Source organism: Coturnix japonica, chromosome 1 (genome assembly GCF_001577835.2).
Source record: "Coturnix japonica isolate 7356 chromosome 1, Coturnix japonica 2.1, whole genome shotgun sequence".
NCBI lineage: Eukaryota > Metazoa > Chordata > Aves > Galliformes > Phasianidae > Coturnix > Coturnix japonica.
Window position 1 is genome coordinate 66,096,623 of NC_029516.1, and position 18,171 is coordinate 66,114,793.

Genomic DNA, 18,171 nt, shown 5'->3' on the forward strand with positions numbered 1-18,171 from the left:
CAGACCTGCAGCCTGTCACAGGCGTTGCAGTTGCTGTGGCCTCTCACAGCACATGAACTATAATGTTAGGTGTAGGGAAAACATAGAAAATGCTCACTTCCAGTCTTTCTCTATTTTGTGAGGCAGCTTTTATAGAGCCACTGTGAACATTTCCAAAAGTAGTTTGGAAGGCTACTCTGCTCTTCTTCTTTTTCTGGTCCCCCCCTCCAGCTTTTCTCCATGCTCCCCTCCACAAGTGGACATCACTGGGATTTACCTGAGGAGCCTAAAAGTCACCAAATGAAATTGCTGGAGGAGAAAGGGAGCTTTGTTATTCCAGAGCTGGCTGGAACCTGCCTGGAGAGGAAGGTTTTGAAGCAAGGGAGGTTTCTGCTCCTATCCCCGTGCTGCCATTCAGCTGGCTGCTGTTCCGCACTAGCTGCTGCTTTGCACTGGCTCTTGTTAGGTAGGACATTTTTAGGTACTGGATTGGATTTACTTCCACCCTGTGCAGACCTGCTGGTGGTCTGCTTTTACACGCTCCGATTTACAGAGCTAGTGCCAAGCTACTAAATTATTAAGCTAGGGTTTTAATAGAAACCCCTATGTAGGCTTAAATTGTTTCCACTCCATTTGGTGTTTCCTGCTCTGCTGGGTTTATGTTTTTCCATGCATGGAAGTGTGGAGGGAGGAATTCACAGGAAAGCACAGAGGCAAGGAGGAAGAATTCAGCCTGAGAATGCTAGAAAATATAGAAGAAATGCAAGGTTAATTGGTGCTGCATCCAGCTCTGATGGAGGTGAGAGGAAAAAAAGCCTTCCTAATCCCCATGACGATTTAGCGGAAACTTTTCTGTTTGCTTTCAGTGCTGTTTGTAGCTTTGGTTCCTCAATAAAAGTTTCTTGCCTGACTATTTTTTGTTTTGACTCCTTCCCCAGGGCCTGAGAGCGATGTTTGTCAGCAGTGCGGCTCCCTCTCCAGCCCTGCATTACTCCCTGAACCTCTTCCCCTTGCTGCTGATTCCCCCTTGTGTCCCCAAATCACTGCTGGGTCACCATTACACCTGCTGATTAAATGCTGTCCAAGGCAGCAGTGGGATTTTTAGTAGCTCTGCACTTACAGCGTTTTTGTCTGTGCTGAGAGCTCTTTCTCTTCTCTTGCTTCTGGCTCAGGGATACCAGCTGTGGGGCGAGTGGCGTTGCTGAACCCAGCTACAGCGAGTTGAAGTAGCTGAGCTTTCAGTGTGCTTTTAGAGAACGGAATAGATCTGTTATGGAGCAGGCTCTGAATGAGAGATTTATGTACAGCATATCTCACAGAGCGGTGAAAAGCTTAGAGTCTGAGTTGGCTGGTGTGTGTGTGGTGTGGTCCTAGCAGCTGAGTCCTCCATGGGGTTTGCAGTCTAGCTGTAGGGAAAGTTGAGCTGTGAATTACAAAAGCTACCTCTGTAGTTCAATGGCAGGAATAGCACTGCAGTTCCTGTCATTGTAGTAATGCTCTGGCTGTGTTTAGGTACTTACCGTACTTAATTGCATGACTGATTTACCTAATGTCTCTCCTGGGGTCATTCATAACACTTTTATTTTTAGGATTCAGGGAAATTAGGGACACTATTAAATCTGCTGTGGTGCTTTCTCAAGACAGGAGTTTTCCAGCTGGTGATGGCAATAACAGCAGTGGCTCAGTCACAGAGCAACCTGCTGAAGCCAGTGATGTTACTGCTGGCAAATAAAGCAAGCTCAATGCTTGGAATTGAACAAGTTCTACTGAAAATACACAGGTGTGGGCAGAGGCCATGATTTCCTTGTGTTTGGATATCATGTGTGATCTAGTGCATCCAATAATCGGCGTATAGGTGGTTGCATGTCCTCCATGTACAGCTATAATTTATCCAATTTCATGGCAGAGTGGCTGAGCACCTCTAGATGAGCTCCTACACCGGGCTGGTAGATCTGGCGGGGTGTCTGACATGCTTGTAGGGGAGGTGGTGTGCTGCGAGGACTGTGTAACAGCTGGCCTAACATGGCTGGCTCCTCTGCTTCTTTTTGAACAGATGGACCTCTCAGTGGAAACTCTTTACAGCTTCATGCAGGAGCGCCAGAAGAAGTATGCCAAGTATGCGGAGCAGATCCAGAAGGTCAACGAGATGTCTGCCATCCTCCGCCGCATTCAGATGGGCATCGACCAGACTGTCCCGCTGATGGAGAGGCTGAACAGCATGCTGCCTGAGAGCGAGCAGCTTGAGCCCTTCAGCATGAAACCTGACCGGGAGATAAAGTCCTAGCTGCTCCAGCTCCCTCCACCTCCTGCACCCCAGTGCTTGGCGCAGGCGTGCCTCTGGACTGGCCGATGTTGGGAGCAGACAGCCATGTTGTCTGACTTTCCGCTAGGGCACCAGAGGAGGAACAGTCCCAGCTGCCAGGGCTGTGCAACCAGGAACCCAGGAGCTCCCCTGGCCTCGTTGTTTGGAGAGGAACACTTAACTGTGCTTTCATCTCCCTTCACCTGCCCTGCTTTCTCCTCTTCCACTGCCACCACCTGTGCTGAGACGTTTGTTTCATTGCTGTAATTAGATGTGGGTTTGCAGAGGAGTTCTTTCATCCATTCTTTTTACTAGAAGAATTCAGTGGGATATGGGGTGTGACAAACCACCTAACATGCTTTCTGTGCTGCATGGGTTAGAGAATTAGATGGCTGGCGAGTATTTTTGAGATCCTTTGCCCTTGGAAATATGTATGTTTTATAGGTGAAAGTGTGGGAGCCAGGAACTGGCTTATTAAAATATGTCTATTATCATAATTAACACGGCTTGCATGGCAGGGTTTTGGCATGTCTTTTCTTGAGGCTCTTTGTTTTTATGGGCTCACTCATTTATGAGGCTGTAAAGGAATAACTGTTCCAGATATGTCTGTTATTGCTGAGCAGCCTTCATGTTCTCTCCCCTTGCCCTGGCTGTGTCCCATGCCCCAGCTGACGGCTGTTCACATCCCTTACTTTGTGCTGCAATTCTTACAGACGCTGGTACCTGCCTGTTTGCTTGGCACCCCAAAGCTGGACACAAGGGATCAGATCTTGTGTATTTTTTGTATTTATTGGCATACACCGGGTATCTTGGTGCTCTTTAATACCAAAGGGATGCAGTCGGAGGGAGAGATTTGAAAAGTCCTTCAGACTCCGTGCTGGCTGCACTGCCGTCATGCTGAGAGCTTGCCTGAGCGTGGTGTTTTATGACTGAAACCACACGGCCCGTTGGGATCACGCTCCACAAACTGCTCCAAAGGCAACAGGATGTTCCTGCGTTCCTGTGGACTGAGCCCCAGCTGGTGGGTCGGCAGCCTGCTCGTGGGGCCGAGGCACTGCTCTGGGACTCGGGGGACTGCAGACCGCCAGGACCGCTACTGGGCTGCTGCCACGGGCTTTGGTTTCTCCCCATATAAAATGGGATATTTTTCACACTGCTGTGAAGTATTTACACATCTAGAAATGGTGTTCGAACAGCCTGCGCTGCAATTGCGCAGCAGCTCTTATCCCAGCAGAAAGAGCATGAAAGCAGAAGTGAGGAGCCCTGGGCTTGCAGGGCCGGTGGCAGGTTTGTGTTCATTACAGACCTCCCAGAATGCTGCTGCTGCTGAGGAGGCTTAACTTGAATGGTGGTTTTATTTCAGAGGTGTTCATCCCAGATTTTGAGAGAGTCCCAGCCACAACCATCTGTCAGTACAGGCTTTGGGATTTCCTGGAATAGCTCTTAGCATTTGAGTGTACCTAATGAGCAAAAGGTTGTCTCCAAACATTTGGGTATGAAAGCATCATAGGTTTCTGATTGTGTAAATGGCTCCTGCAGGCAGGGAGCAACAGGCTGTTAGTTTTGCTTCATTACCAGAGGCCACATTAGCCCAGAGGCCCTATGGGCCCTATGGATGGTGCACAGTGAAGAATGGTTGGCGAAGATGTGAACAGAACATTCTGTGGGAAGGGCTGCAGTGAGCCCATTTCATTACTGCTCTCACAGCAGAGTTGGTACGTAGTTGTGCATAGAGTATAACAGTGTGAAGAGCAGGCTCCCATCTGTGCTCCTGTGTTTTGTAGTATTTTACACTTGGTTTGTTTAAAAGAAAAAAAAAAAAAAGCTGATGCTTACAGCAGAATGCAGTGTGCTTCCCATGGTCATGGTATCTGTGCCATCCTTCCTGGAGACATTTCTGCCTTCTGCCACCAGACATGCTCCAGCAGTCAGTAACTTGAAAGGCGTTTTGTCCTCACTGTTCAGACCGAGCTGCTTGGAAGCACGTAAAGTGCAGCATTCAGCTGCTGTCTCCATCCAGTGTGACAGTCCCTGTGCCCTGGAGTGCAGGCAGCTTAGGCCAGGAGTAGATCTAGATACCAGATCTGCCAGCAGGGGCAAGGTTGTGGGTGCTCTCTCATGTAAAGTTTTGGATGTTTTCCTTGCACTTCAAGCATCAGATGAAAGCGTTGTTCTTCGTGGTGCTGATGCAGATGAGCGAATGGTGCTTCTGTCTGGAATGTGCGGGAGTAGGGGCTGCAAATCAGTTTCTTATTTGCCTAGATATTGGGCTGATAATGGGAGGAAATGTGTATTCCTATGCACTAACTGCCTTTTAAGCTTCTGGGTTTCCCAGCTAGTGACTCCTGAATAGCAAGGCTAAGTTGTAAATGTAATAACTGAACTAGAAGGAAATCAGGGTTGAAATATCAGCCTCTTCCAAAGAACACAGCTCCATCACTTCCATTCGACAGGTCTCATGTGTGTCCTGCAAAATCCCTGTATCCTCTAATAGTTCTTAAGGGATGGCTTACACTTCGACTTCAAACATCGTCAGCGGCTTTATCACCCATCGTTCTTAGACCTCTTGCAGAAGGGAAGCCTTTTTTTGCTGCGTGTTGCTGTTGCTTGGCTGCTCCGTGCTTTGCTCCGTGTGCTGCTTTTGGATTCACCGTAGGTATGGGTGATGCTTAAGGTGAGACCTTGCGTTACTCTCTCACTCCGTGCAGTAAGACATGACTACAGTTACCCTTCTGCCTACATGTTTCCTTTCCCAAGCCAGTCGGTGGTGGAGAAAGCTCAGGTCTCTGTTGTAACTGTACTGCTGCTTTGAACATGAAGGACAGGTTGTTAGTGCTATGAACAGGATTATCTGTAGCAGACTCCTGAAAACAAGCATTTCTGCCCGTTCCTGTTTTGTGATGTGAAATGAAACTCCTGGGAAGCAGGTGCAGACAGAGCCTGCTGGTGTGTAACCTGAAAAGCTGGTGAGCGAAGCCAGGCCCTGAGCCGTGTTTCTCCAGGGGCCTGAGCTGCTCCAATTCCTTTGCTGCCTTGGGTGCTTGTGACACTAACCCCTGGGGCACCGTACAGTGCTGCACTGGAGGGAAAGGTTTCCTTTGTGATTTTACATGTTCTATACCGTAATGCATTGTCAGGGTGCTGAAGTACCAACCTGTCTGCTGCTCTGTTTCTGTGAAAATCCAGTGAAGGGGACAGAAAATTTGGTTGGTTTATTTTTTTTTTTATTATTATTATTTTTAATAAATGTATTTTAAATTATACATATTTAAATATATTTAAATATTTAAAAGGTCTGTTCCCTCCTCTAGGCTTTTACACAGAGCGAGCAGAAATAGGCACATCCACAGGCCCCGTTGGCTGAAGTTCCACTGGTACTGTGCAGCAGTGCTGCGCCTCCCCTCTGCATCTTATGCTGCCCAGTGTGTGATCTGACTGTGAGCCTTGTGCTCCAGTACCCCTTGGTCTGTGCATTACCATCCTCTTCACTGACTTGCTCTGTATACAGCTGTGTGCGCTCCATGTTCCAGCTCCAACATTAAAACGTTTGGTATCGCTCTTTTCCAAGTGTGTTGTTTCTCCAAGTGCCTTTGCTTGTTCTGCACTTAGACTGCTTCCTGCCGTGATGGCTGGGGACTGTGCTGTCGTACCTGAGCTGCCCTGCTCTGTTTGTGTCCCAGAGATGGCCCGGTGATGGTAAGGACATGTGCGTCCAAGAACGAAACAGCTGGTTTCTTTGGATGCTGCCCCAGCTGGGCTTGGCACAGGTATCTACTTCAAGTAAACGAGTATTTACAGTGATGCTGTACTGTGCCAGTGGTGGGGCTGCAGCTGGGCTGGATGCCCACCCTGTGCTGGGCCAGGGAATCACTGAGAGGCTGCCCCTCACCCTGAGACAGGGCTGTGCACTTCCCCAGGGCAGAGGGTGTGGAGTGATGCTATAAGAACATCCCTGCATCCTGCAGAGAAAGCCACTGTAAGATTTTCTTTCAACTCCAGGAATTCAACTGGGATGGTTAAATCAAGAACACAGTGACCTCCAGCCCCTCCCACCAAAAAATCAATCTCCTTCAACAGATTTCTGGTGCCTCTTGAGTTCTCACTGGGGTCGGTCTTAAGGCTGTCTCTGTGAAGAGCCGTCTGCTGGCAGGGGTGAGAGGGGAGGCCTGTTTTGTAGGACAGCAAGCTGATGCCATTTTAACGATACAACCTTGGCATCTGCACTCTGCTGCAGGACTTGATTCTAATATAGGCTATGTGTGTATAAGCTGCTTTCTGAAGGGGCAGTGAGGAGGGATGTACCCTGCCCTTGGTATTTCCAAGCTGCTCTGAATGTTTCAGGACTGGCAGAAACTGTCACAAGTATGAGTGTAGTTCAAGGATGAAGTGTGGGAGACAAGAAGAAATGCAGTGCGTCCCAGGTAAATTGAACAAGCCGAAATACTTGCTCCAGAAAAAGCCAGTGCTGCAATTGTATTCCCCAGCATTAAAAATGGCAATAGAAAGGAAAGTGCTGTTACTCCTCCTCAGTGGAATGAATGGACAGCAGGGACGCACCCCGCCAGCCCTGGCTGCTGCCAGCACTCCTGCTGCAGGCAGGTAGCAGCCAGACGCACACACAGGCTTCTTCTGCAGCCGTTCTGTATAAACAGGTACCATTTCTGATTTTATTTCATCGTAACATACAGGTAATGCTCATGACACAAGATGAGAAACTCACATCTCTCCGAACCATTTAAACACCTTCCATACACCGAAGAACATTATATTCATATTGAACATGTACACATTCCCCTCTTGCACCCTCCCTTTTGCTTTCCGTCCTTCTAGAAACCATTTCCAGCATCACTGAGGTGCAGGACACTGCTGTAGATGTAAGGCAGGCCGGCACCCTGCACAGGACCTGGATTTAAGGCTTCCTCCTACAGCCACCCGTCCCCCAATGCTGAGGAGCCAGACATCCCAATTCCATCCCTCAGAAAGAGTCACCCAACAAAACTCAAGCATACCAATGTACGTATGTAGGGAGACGGGGCCTCCACACACTCACGTGAGCGTGGGGACACTCACAAGAAATCACAAAAACCAGCAAAATTCTGATCCTGCTTGCGGGGATTTCTTTGTGCTTACCCCCAGCGACTGATTTACATCCAAGAAAGCCACAGGTCCCTACTGAAATCTGCCTGAGAGGAGCACAACTAAATGGCTTCCATGTATATATTCACACGCACAGTGAGTGTATATGCTGGAAGCGGTCATAGTGTAATTGCTTCCACTTGATACGTACACACAGCCAAGTGGCAGCATGTTTAATGAGCAGCCCCAGCGTGACCTGCTTCACAGCACAGAGCCGGCTGCCCCTGCACACGCTGCCCTTCTTCCTGCACTTCACACACACCTCACAAACAGCCCCTGGGTTCAGCCCTTCCTTGCGCTGCCTCTCTGTGTCTTTTGCACGATTTAGGATCAAGTTAATCACTGCTGTAGCTTTCAGTGCTATTATTTGATACAGCCCACCGTAGGAAACTGTCACATCCTAGCCATAAAAAAAAGGCGAGATTTTTCTCTGCTTTTCAATACAGTAAAACCTGAGATTTGAGTCACAAACTAGCTAAACTTACAGTAAAAAAAAAAAAAAATAGCAATAATATTGTCCCAAGCTGCTGACTTGAATGAGGGCTTCACTTTGCCGCAGACCATTGGTTTTTTTTTAAAGCTGTTGGCCAGGGGTAAGTGTTTGTTGCATCTGATTTAAGGTGTTCAGCCGCCTGCACTGCAGTTGGACAAAACAATACATTTCCCCCATATCTGTGTTCTGCAGGGCCTTGGGGAAGCCCGAGCTAACACTGTGCAGCTCCCATCCCAGCACCAGGGGGAGGATGGAGCGCTGCACTGCGCGTCTGCTCCCACTCATCGCCCGCTGCCAGCTCTGCACGGCGGCAGCTGACATCCCTCAAGAATGGCACGCTGCTGGGGGAGCGGCTGCTTCTCTGTCAAAAACAACACAAGGAGGCCGTGCCTCATCTCCCACAGAACACCTCGCTGGCAGTAGGGAAACAACACCTCCACACGCTGGCGCGTTCTCGGTTGGTGGAGATCAGAAAGCAGAACGCTGGCCCGTGGCAGCGCAGCTAGAAGCAATTGCAGCCAAATCCTGCATCAGCACGCTGGGAAAGCGGGACCCTACGCTGGGATAGAGGACAACAGCCAAAACTGAAGTTCCTTTGGATCTGCAAGTGGAGGAGGTGAGCAGGCTTTCCATTAAAGCTGTCTCTTCTCAAACTCTCGTTTCTTTCACAGCACGTTATGAGATGGGACTTTGGAGTTCCCCCTTCTGTTTTCCCTGGACAGCTGAACCGTGGCTCTCTTTCTCAAATGAAGTCAGCAAACCTGAAACGGGCATCTGCCTCAGAGTGCTCAGTCTGGGTGAGGATGGTGGAGGAGGAAAAAGAAAGCCAGAACCATGGATCTCTCTCATCCCACACACAGATTGGAGCTGGGTGTGAGAACGGGCCTGTAAGTTACTGCTCAGTTCAGAACACAAAGCCAGCCCAGCCGAGCTTACCGCTCCTATTTTTCCAGAGCCATCTACTGAACTGTCAGCTGGCAAGAAGACAGCTTTGTGGCGTTGTACTGGCCACTTCTGCATGTAATTCTAAGTGGTAACCGCTCCATTACAGATTAGAAGTCAAACTGCCCCTCTCCCAGAAGCCAGCTTAATAGCAGAAATACAAACACCGCTTATTTTATATTGCAAAATAATGGGGGAAACAGCCACAAATAGGGATCATTTGTCTTAAGAATTACTGCTAGGCCGACTGAAACACTTGTGCGTAGACAGCTTTAAAAAAAATCCCATGTGGCCAGTTGTTCACATTGCTTACCAACTGACTGCCGGCACCCGGCAGCCATACAGCCCTACCTTATTTGTTATCTTTTTGAGGTACTGGTTTCTTCTCTGAAGCAGCTCTCTAGAAAATCACCTAAAGCCTATCCATGAGAACAATAGTTACACCAGTATCTACATGTGTCTGAATTGTCTTTTCAGAGCAGCCTTGCTGTGATCAGTCCCTGGTTCCTTTGGAATCACTCCCAGTCTCCTTTCTCCTCAGGTCTCCTTCCAGAGGTTGGCTCAGCGTCAGAGCTAAGGTGCACCGGTGAGGACTTGGGGCTTGAGGAAGGGAGAATAAATCTAGCTTTGATGGGTAGGAGCGTGTTTCAGTGGAACCAGAGACGTGGTCTGAGACCAAGAGAGTCTCCTTTCTGAAAACACTGAAAGGATGTGCAACCCATTGCACGTAGCTGCTTCTGGTGTCAGGGAAAGATCTTTGAAATGTTCTGCCCTTCTCCAGGATGGGAGGAGAAAACCCCAACAGTAGGCTCAGTCTCCTCGTGTGGGTGCTCACCGGTTGCCTTGCTCTTATCAGTCTAGTCCCTGTGCTCCCACCAAAGCTCCGTGTCTCCTCCCTCCCCCTTCTGCACAGGGTTTGTCCTTTTCAGACTTGCAGGGAGGAGGAGAGGGAGTGCCTCCGCTCCAGTCACACTAGTCCACTGCTCCTCAGGACACTTCAATGATTTCCATGCTGCCTGAAAAGCTCGACTGGCTGCCCATCTTCCCCAGTTCTTCTCTGGATCTGTTGTCCGATATGATGCTTTCCCCAAACTCCATCTGGCAGCTTCTGCGCTTAAACTGCTTTTCAAAAGAACTCTCCTCGTGCCAGCTCCGCCTGGAGTCTCCACGGTTGCCCTGCTTCGTCCTCCTGCGCACAGCACAGGCTTGCTCGCAGCCCGTGGGCAGCTGGCTGCAGCTGTAGGCAGAGTAGGCAGCGCTGTTCCCATAGATGGTGGAGGCAGAGTAGAAATGCGAGGACTCGGCTGCAAAGTACCAGCTGCTGGTAAGGGATGGGGCCGACGTCTGAGGAGCCAAGATGTCCGAGTGCCAGCCTTTGAGGCCCAGCCCTGCCGCGGATTTCGCCAAGTGCTGCTGGCTGGTGGACAGCCCAAACAAGAAGTTCGTTCGGTAATTGTCTTCCACGCTCCCACTGCGGTGCAGCGGATACAGGAGCGCCCGCTGAGTGACTGCGCCACTGCTGGATCTCCCCACGTGCTGCCGCTTGCTCTGGCTATCCAGCTGCCAGGCATTCTGGGGCTTCTTCGGAGGGTTTGCTTCCTCCTTATCTGGGCTGGCTTCTGGGGTCTGCTCTGAGACCTCCTGCACAGGGGAGAACTGACACAGCTTGCTGCTTCCCTCTAAAGCTGTCGCGTGTTTGTAGTACTCCAGGGTGTCTTCAGAAGAAGCAAAGCCTTGCACCGACGCAGCCACACAGCTGCTAGTGGCAGAGTAGGACACAGATTTAATATCCAATGAAAAGGAGCGCTTCAGCCGGTTACTGTCTTCCACCTTATCTAGGGAGACGTGCAGCCCATTTATGCCCTGTACCAGTGGGCTGTCCTCCAGCGAGGGCAAGTGTGTGCATGGCACGCTCCCAGGGTCCGCAGGCTTCGGTTCTACGATCTCTGAGGTAGCAGTGATGCAGAGCTGACTTGTGGCGAGGCTGCTCTGCCCCCCCTCTGGCACCAGCACGTGCTCGCCGCTTTTCTCCAAGTGCAGAAGTTTCAGCTTACTGATGTGTCCGGGCTGACCGCTCTGATTCTTGATTTTTTTCTCAAAGTCCAAAAGCTGGCCCAGAAAGTTGAAGTTGGGGGAGATGGTTGGCCTTTTCTCTTTAACAAATCTGCAAAGGGAAAAACAAAGTATTTTAAGAACTTGCTGCTCAGACTTGAAATAACATTCAGAGCAATTGGCATAAGGTTAGCAGCCTGATATTTGTTAGGATGCTTGGCCTGAGGTTCCGACAAGGACTGGTAACTTACTTATGGATGGAAAAGAGAACAGCTTTTATGCAAGATGATGATGGGTTCTCCCCACTCTTTTTATTACCTAAAGGCAGCTAAAGAGGGAGGAAAGAAAGCTTTTGGTTGACCTCTTTATGGTTGTCTGCAGCAAGGTTTGAGGAAATTGTTTAATTCACTGTGCCATGGCTACCTTTGGTCTCTGACTTGACTGAATTAAGCACTCCTCAAATGTTGTGAACAGCACCAAAGCAGAAAGCAGAGCACCTGATCCACTATTCAAGTGGACGGAATCTCAGACTCCTTTCTCCTCTCTCTTTCATGCCGTTAGTGCTTCCTATCCTGTTTTACCTTTGTTAAGAGATTGCTCTGATGAAAGCTGACATTGTACAGCAGCTGCCAGTCATTTCTGCCATACACTGGTATTGACCACTGATATGATCATCAAAAAGGAAAATGAGCAAATGCTACATTACAAAATCATTCTACCTGCATTCAACAGGAACAGTGTAACAGCATCACCAAATCCACATTACACTTTTATTCTCCAGTTACGAAGGAAACAGCCTAACTCTCATATACGAGCATAAATACAAGCAAGCACACAACAGAAAAGAAAAAGGAAGTTGGTTTTTGTTTTGTTTTGATGTTGCAACAACCTCAAGGACACCAAGCTTTCTGAACACAACAGACACTCTTATTTTCTGCTAATCAGCTGAACAGCAGCAAATAGTCAAGCTGATGTTATGACCTGCAAGAGCAGAAGGCACAGTGATGGTGCGCTATGTGCACTATGAAGTGCAACCCCATTCTCTCAACTTCTTCCTCCTCCCACCCCAAAATATGAGACAGTTTTAACTTTAAAACTAGCTTTTCTAACTGGAAAAAGGCATCAAGAAAGTCTCCTTGATCCCCCCTGCCAAGTTGTAAGGCTTTGAAAACTTTTCATTTCCAAATGCTTGCCTTTTCTAATTGAGAAACGTGCAACATGTTTAAATGTTGATGTTTGTTCCCCTTGTTTAGTCCACTGTACCAATTAAACAAAAGATGCAAATAGTGTATATCAGACCTTTTATTTCAAGTAACCTTTAGTGTCACCTTGTATTTCCTTAGAAGCTCCAGACAAGCATTTTATCTACTACCTTTCATTAAACTAGAAGAAGTATTTCTCTTTTAAGCTTTGCCAGCAAAAGATCCCAAACCAGTAAGCGAAATGTGCTGCAGACCTTTCTCACTAAATCATATCAAAGGAAATACATAAAGTCAAAGATTCACAGAAATTGTTCAGCATTTACAGTGCAAAGACGAAAAGAAAAAAGGTCAAGGATGATTAATCTTTCACACTCAGTTCACATTTCTGGCTAAGAAACAAATGAATTTAATGTAGAGAAAGTGTCATGGAAAGAGCAAAGAAGCACTTCTTGCTCAGTGAAAGTTCACCAAGGTGTGTGTCTTTAAGAAGTGCTTAGTACTGTACAGCTCTCACCTTCAGCTGGGATCAGATCAACTGCTTAGCGCATCAAGCTCACGCCTTGCACAGTAACCATCTGCATCCAGCAGTGCATCCCTTCTATCTCTCCCTGTGTCCCCATGAAGTTTCACCTCTGCTTCTTAACAGGCCGAACCTACTTCATCATACCTCACTAACCAAGCAGTCGGGGAGCAGTGGCAGAAATCTTCTTTCTGCAGATTGTTAAATACTGTGGGAGGCATCTGCAGTTCTGGCACCTCTTACATGAAAGAGACAGCATCTCATACATGCCGTCAGCAACTTAAAAGGAAGTATCCCATTAAAACTGTTCATCTTTCTGTTCCCATCCCTGTTTTTAGAGATAGCGGTAGGAAACACAGCAGTGATTTGGGAGGAGCTCCTCTCAAGCTGCTCCAGCACAAGTGTTCAAACTGCTTCTGCGTGACGCATGTAATGGAGGTGTGCAAGCTCTGCCTGCAAGGTCTGTCAAGAAGGAAGACAGCGCTTCCTGTGCTACGCAGGAACAAAAAGAACTTTGTCAACTGAAACAGAGAAGCCACGGTAAACTGCAATCAACTCACATGGAATGTAGTGTTCACAATACATGTACAGAAACACTATGATCTAAAAGGTAGAAAAATACTGCGGGCTTCCCCCAAGAATTCTCTAATCCCACACTGTGCTGATACCTGAAAATACCTTCTCTGAGAGTTTTTGTTGGAGATTAATAACAACAAAGTTGTTTCCTTAATTCCTATTCATTTTACTTGCAGGTGCTTCTTTGAGAGCATTGCCAAGTACCAAACTGAAGTAAATAAATCCAGCCCAACATTTGTCACAAACAGGATTATACATATCCTCAGTTCTCATTATTTATCCCTTTCATTCTCTCTTCAGCTTGCAGGACAGTGTTCTGTATGATACATCTGTGTCTACATAGGCACACGTGCAGTTTAAATTTCATTTATTTGCCAGCATCAGCACTTTAAACGAACATTATCAGGCGCACAATGTCTGCACACAACCACCGATTTGTTTATGGAAGAAGCCTGTGTTTAAAGCAAGAACACCTACAGGCCAATGAACTACAGCATAAAGTCTTCTGCACTTGGTCGTACAACCTTTTACCACTTCAAAAACAGGCTGCCAGACACAAGAATTAACATGAAGGGAAACTTTCTCCTTACCTGTAAGCTTCATCTAAGGACATATCCATTCTCTTCATGATGTATGCAATAGCGATTGTGGCAGAGCGAGAGATTCCAGCTAAGCAGTGCACTAACACACGTCCATTTGATGCTTTAGCTTTCTCTGCATACCAAAGAAATCAGCAGCATTATATCATGATCAAAACTTTGCAAGGAAAGCAACGTTATTTATTTTGAAATAGTTCAGAGCTTCCAAAATTAGCTGCCAATTGCAGATCTCATGGAAGCTTTGAACAACAATCGTTTATTTTCTTAATGGGTATAGAAAGAACATGTGACCACACACAGGAAATGCGCTGCAGTTACAGCATGCTGCATTTACTTCAACGTGCATATAAACAACCCCATCTAGATTTCTGGGAAAGCTGACTGTCCCATCACAAATGCTTGCTCTTTTACTTGCATGTTAGATCAGAAACAATTTGGCCAGTTCATCTGTTAGCTTACTGCTCAAAGCCAAAGACAGGATCTGTATGTCTGATTTTCTAATTCACTCTCTGAAGGCATATATCAGGCGTCTACCAGGTTGCCAGAAAGCAGAGCTGTGCTCTTAAAAAGTGTCTTTGTTCTGTAAGTGCTGGAACACGCAGTGACAGACTCTCCCCATTACTTTGGTTCTGTGCTTATTAAGTGATGGTGATCATATATGCAGATCCTTTAGGGTATTTTCATACCGCCCAGAAAGAATTCAGGTCTTCTCCAGCCAAAATAGGAGGCAGACACACAGAGTAATCCAGAAAGTGCTTTAGAGAGCCAATATAAAGTTTCTTCTCACCTATAAAATCGACTGATTTATCCAACCAAGGCAAAATCTTCTCACAAAAGCTGTCATTCACAGGCACTCTCAAAAAATGGGATTCTGGAATGAAATCGGGCTTTGGGCAGGTATTACTGGCGTTTAGTACATATCCGATATCATTCTGCTGGATCATCTCCTGTGAAAAAGTAAAAGCAGGTCAGTCAAAGAATATATTCGGAGCACTACAAAGAAATAATGAACTCAAAAGTATGTAACAAAAAGGGGCACTGTTTTTTGAACACTGTTCAGCCTTTTACTATTCAAACAACTTTTAACGACACATCCGGAACGTTCAAATAGCCAACGAGCTGCAAATTCTAGAAGAACAAAGTTAACAACAGAAATAATGGCAGAATACCATCTCTTACTACGAAGCATCACTTCCAAGAGGATCAAATTGGTTCTTTGCTACTTTGGTTTAAATTCTCACCATGCACAATGACAGCTTACTTAATCAAACATTTCCCATGTGCAGTTCGCTGACCTGAATACATGTGTGCAGGATCACTTATCTCAGATGAGATTATCTCATCAGAGATAATCAGAAACGTGAAATGAAACTGATGCTTCCTGCAGTCACCTCTTCAAGTTCCCAACACTTCTTCATTTCTAAGGCAAGGTGTGAAATTTATCTGGAACCAAGACCTTGAAGTAGGCTGCTTCTGCACAGCACCTAACTGCAGTTTTACGGTCTGCTTTATGGTCTGGGATTGCCCCTATTTCAGTTTTCAATCATTGGTCCTCCAAGATATGTCAGAGGAACAAGAAAAAACTCAAAGCATGCAATCAGCTGGGCCTTTTATGTAAAATTACTTTCACGTTTGCAAAATAAGCAAACAAATGGTGCACCTTGTTATGTTCTTTGTATTTAGAATTGTGCCACAAAGCAGCCTTTGATGCAGCAGGCACCTTGGTGCCTCAATACAACTGCTAGGTCACACCACAAAACACCCACACAACCTCCTTCAATTAAGAACTTTGCCACAGAAAAGTAAGTAAGTCAACGTATTCATTATCAAACCACGATTCTGTTACAGGTACAGAATCACAGAATTATCAAGGTTGGAAAAGACCTAGAAGATCATCTAGTCCTTGCAGTATGATGTTACAAGCAGTGACAGTAGTTGCACAGATACTTATAAGGGGAAATCTTTTGCTAGATTTCTATTTAAATCACACACAAACACACACACACACACAGAGAAAGCTAAATAAATAAATAAATAAATAAATAAATAAATAAAATAAAAAAATCCCAACTTGAATTATTTCTTTAGCTTTCAAAGCAATTATATTAAAAAGTACAATTATGCCAAACCGTAGGAGCAATAGCAAGAAAAATCAATTCTTATGCTGCAGATTTTAACTGGAAGTCTAGCAGTATTAAATAATACCCTGGAGGTATAATTGCTCACTTTCTCCCCATGTGTATTTTTTTCTGCAAGTGTGAAGATGTTTTGTGAGGAGAAACATGGCAGCCTGTCTGAAGAATGTATCTTGTTCAAATCAGTGCAAGTTAATAAAGTGTGGTGTTTACTACATAGGTACACTGCATGTATGTTGTGGAGTATATGTAGAAGGGCTGAACACACACACAAATATATATACGCAAGCTGAAATCAAATTTTCAGCAAGAAGTGCTGGGAAATGCTGTTGAATTTAGAATCTGATTATCTGAATGGGAATGAAAAGGCTGCAGGCACCAAGTCTGAAATTAGTGATCCAAAGAGACACCCAAAAATGTATCAAAGAGATACCCAAAAAAGTATTCAGCTTTGTGACCAAGGCTAAAGAAAGAAGTTCTGCTTCCTTCTGTTCTAAAGTATCAATCTTTCCTTGTGCAACACACTATAATACAATAACCATAACAGTCATGCCTTCATTGCAAGGCACCCAAGAGGAAGAAGTGCGTTATGATGGAAGGAAAGACCCAGAAATCCTAGTACTAACAACTTGGTGAAAAGAAGGTAAATGCTCTTTTATCAGCTTATTTATATTTTATGACTTTTTGTTTCTCTATCAACTACAATAAAAAAAGAGCTGATAATGGTGAAAAAAAAGAACACTTTTTGCAAATACACGCGTATAGGTAAAGTGACACCACTGATCACCAAATAATTAAAGAACACATTGGAAAGCTACTTCAGAAACTCCATGAGGTTCTTAGTGTTTCATCACTGCAGAGAATGGTGCAGGCATTTTCAGAGTTAAGCATTTAAAAATAAATATGTTAAGCAAAAATATAAGCACTCTCCTAATTATTTCCTGAAGCAAATGTTGATTTTCCTCAAGGACAGAACCCAAACATTTGCTAGTTTTCTATACACAAAGTCATTATCAGTAGAGGCAGTAGTGGCAAATAGCATCAGTGTTCCTGGAGGTCATGTTACAGGATAATCTGTTCAAGAGAAATTTTTCCTCCTTCATGCACTCAGAGATTATCCTCTAAAAGATCTGAAAAGTTTACCTCATCTTGACAAACCACGCTGAAAATTCATGTCTGTCAATTATTGTGCTCAACTGAGTTGCAAACAGAGATTTTTTTCAAGTATTTGAGGCATTTAGATTTTAGAGAAATCAGCATGTCTGGTCAGCAGGGAGATAACGGGACCTCATGTGTAGCAATGCAATGTCAATGTCAACGCAAACAGCCACATTTTACAGTGCTGTGAATCTTACTTGATTTTTTTAGAGAAGTATTTTTAAAAATCTAAACTTGAATTCAAGACACTATTATCTTCACACCACACTGACTTACTGTCCCCAGTAACTGAGAAAAGCTGCAAGGCTATTAAACGAGAGCACCCGAACTTAAACACTAACCATCTTCTTGACTGTCATAATGGAGGCAGACCTCTGCTACTGATCACTGTTCTTTCCTTTCTCACTGTCTCCTTTGGAATGTGCTTCACTTCCCAGCTTTCATATCATGTACTGGTAGTTCTGAGCATTCTGTGTATCGCAAGGCATCCTGCTTGCTCTTCCTACAAGCCTAGTAAAGCATCCAGGCTACCCACAAAGCAGAGTGTGGAAGGAAGAGCAGCAGAAATCACAAGGAGCATCTCTCTTCCCTAAGCATTTCTACACTGCTGATCTCTAGCTATCACTGACTTTGAGCTGAATCTCAAAAAACTGATTAAAACCAGGGAACTTGGTGTTACCAATAGCTGGGACAATGTCAAATGCATCCTGAAAGTCAGAAATCTTCATTTGTTCCCACAGCTTCTCTGGGTTAATTAAGGTAACAACATTTAAGCTGGGAGCCACTTAAGTCTTTCCACTAACAGCCACCAAAACTGAAAGCATGAGATGAGGTACCAAGGCACTAAACTCTATTTCATTGCAGCGAACAAGTAACATGTTCAGAATTAAGAACTGCCTGTTACTTATATTATGTAAGAAAATTGTACAAGCAGATATGAAATCATAAAATGTATATTTGTCCTAAAAACAGATAAAAAACCTACAAGGTGAAGAAGTACAAATCTGACCAACTCCCAGGGGTCCTACATTAATTCTAAAGTATATGCAGCTGCAGCTGTGATGGACACATGCTGAC

At 45.6% G+C, this 18,171-nt stretch overlaps 2 protein-coding genes across 14 annotated transcripts in view; one reads left to right on the plus strand and one right to left on the minus strand.

Moving 5' to 3' along the window:
- BORCS5 (BLOC-1 related complex subunit 5) overlaps positions 1–13,918 on the plus strand; it is a 58,575-nt gene extending 44,657 nt beyond the window's left edge. For 2 of the 4 annotated variants that reach the window (XM_032446583.1, XM_032446580.1), the window contains exons 4-5: positions 211–445; positions 2,033–5,848. In XM_032446583.1, the coding sequence (XP_032302474.1) occupies positions 211–445; positions 2,033–2,208 (411 nt within the window). In that variant the 3' untranslated portion in view covers positions 2,209–5,848. Of the gene's footprint in view, positions 1–210; positions 446–2,032; positions 5,849–12,752 lie in introns of those variants that run through there. The other 2 variants (XM_015870955.2, XM_015870920.2) reach the window with 2 other exon arrangements.
- Positions 6,925–18,171, minus strand: part of DUSP16 (dual specificity phosphatase 16) — a 60,131-nt gene continuing 48,884 nt past the window's right edge. For all 10 annotated transcript variants that reach the window (XM_015870850.2, XM_015870908.2, XM_015870895.2 and 7 more), the window contains 3 exons: positions 14,589–14,748; positions 13,793–13,916; positions 6,925–11,016 (listed from right to left, as the gene is read on the minus strand). In XM_015870850.2, coding sequence (XP_015726336.1) covers positions 9,840–11,016; positions 13,793–13,916; positions 14,589–14,748 — 1,461 coding nt within the window. In that variant the 3' untranslated portion in view covers positions 6,925–9,839. The remainder of the gene's footprint in view (positions 11,017–13,792; positions 13,917–14,588; positions 14,749–18,171) is intronic.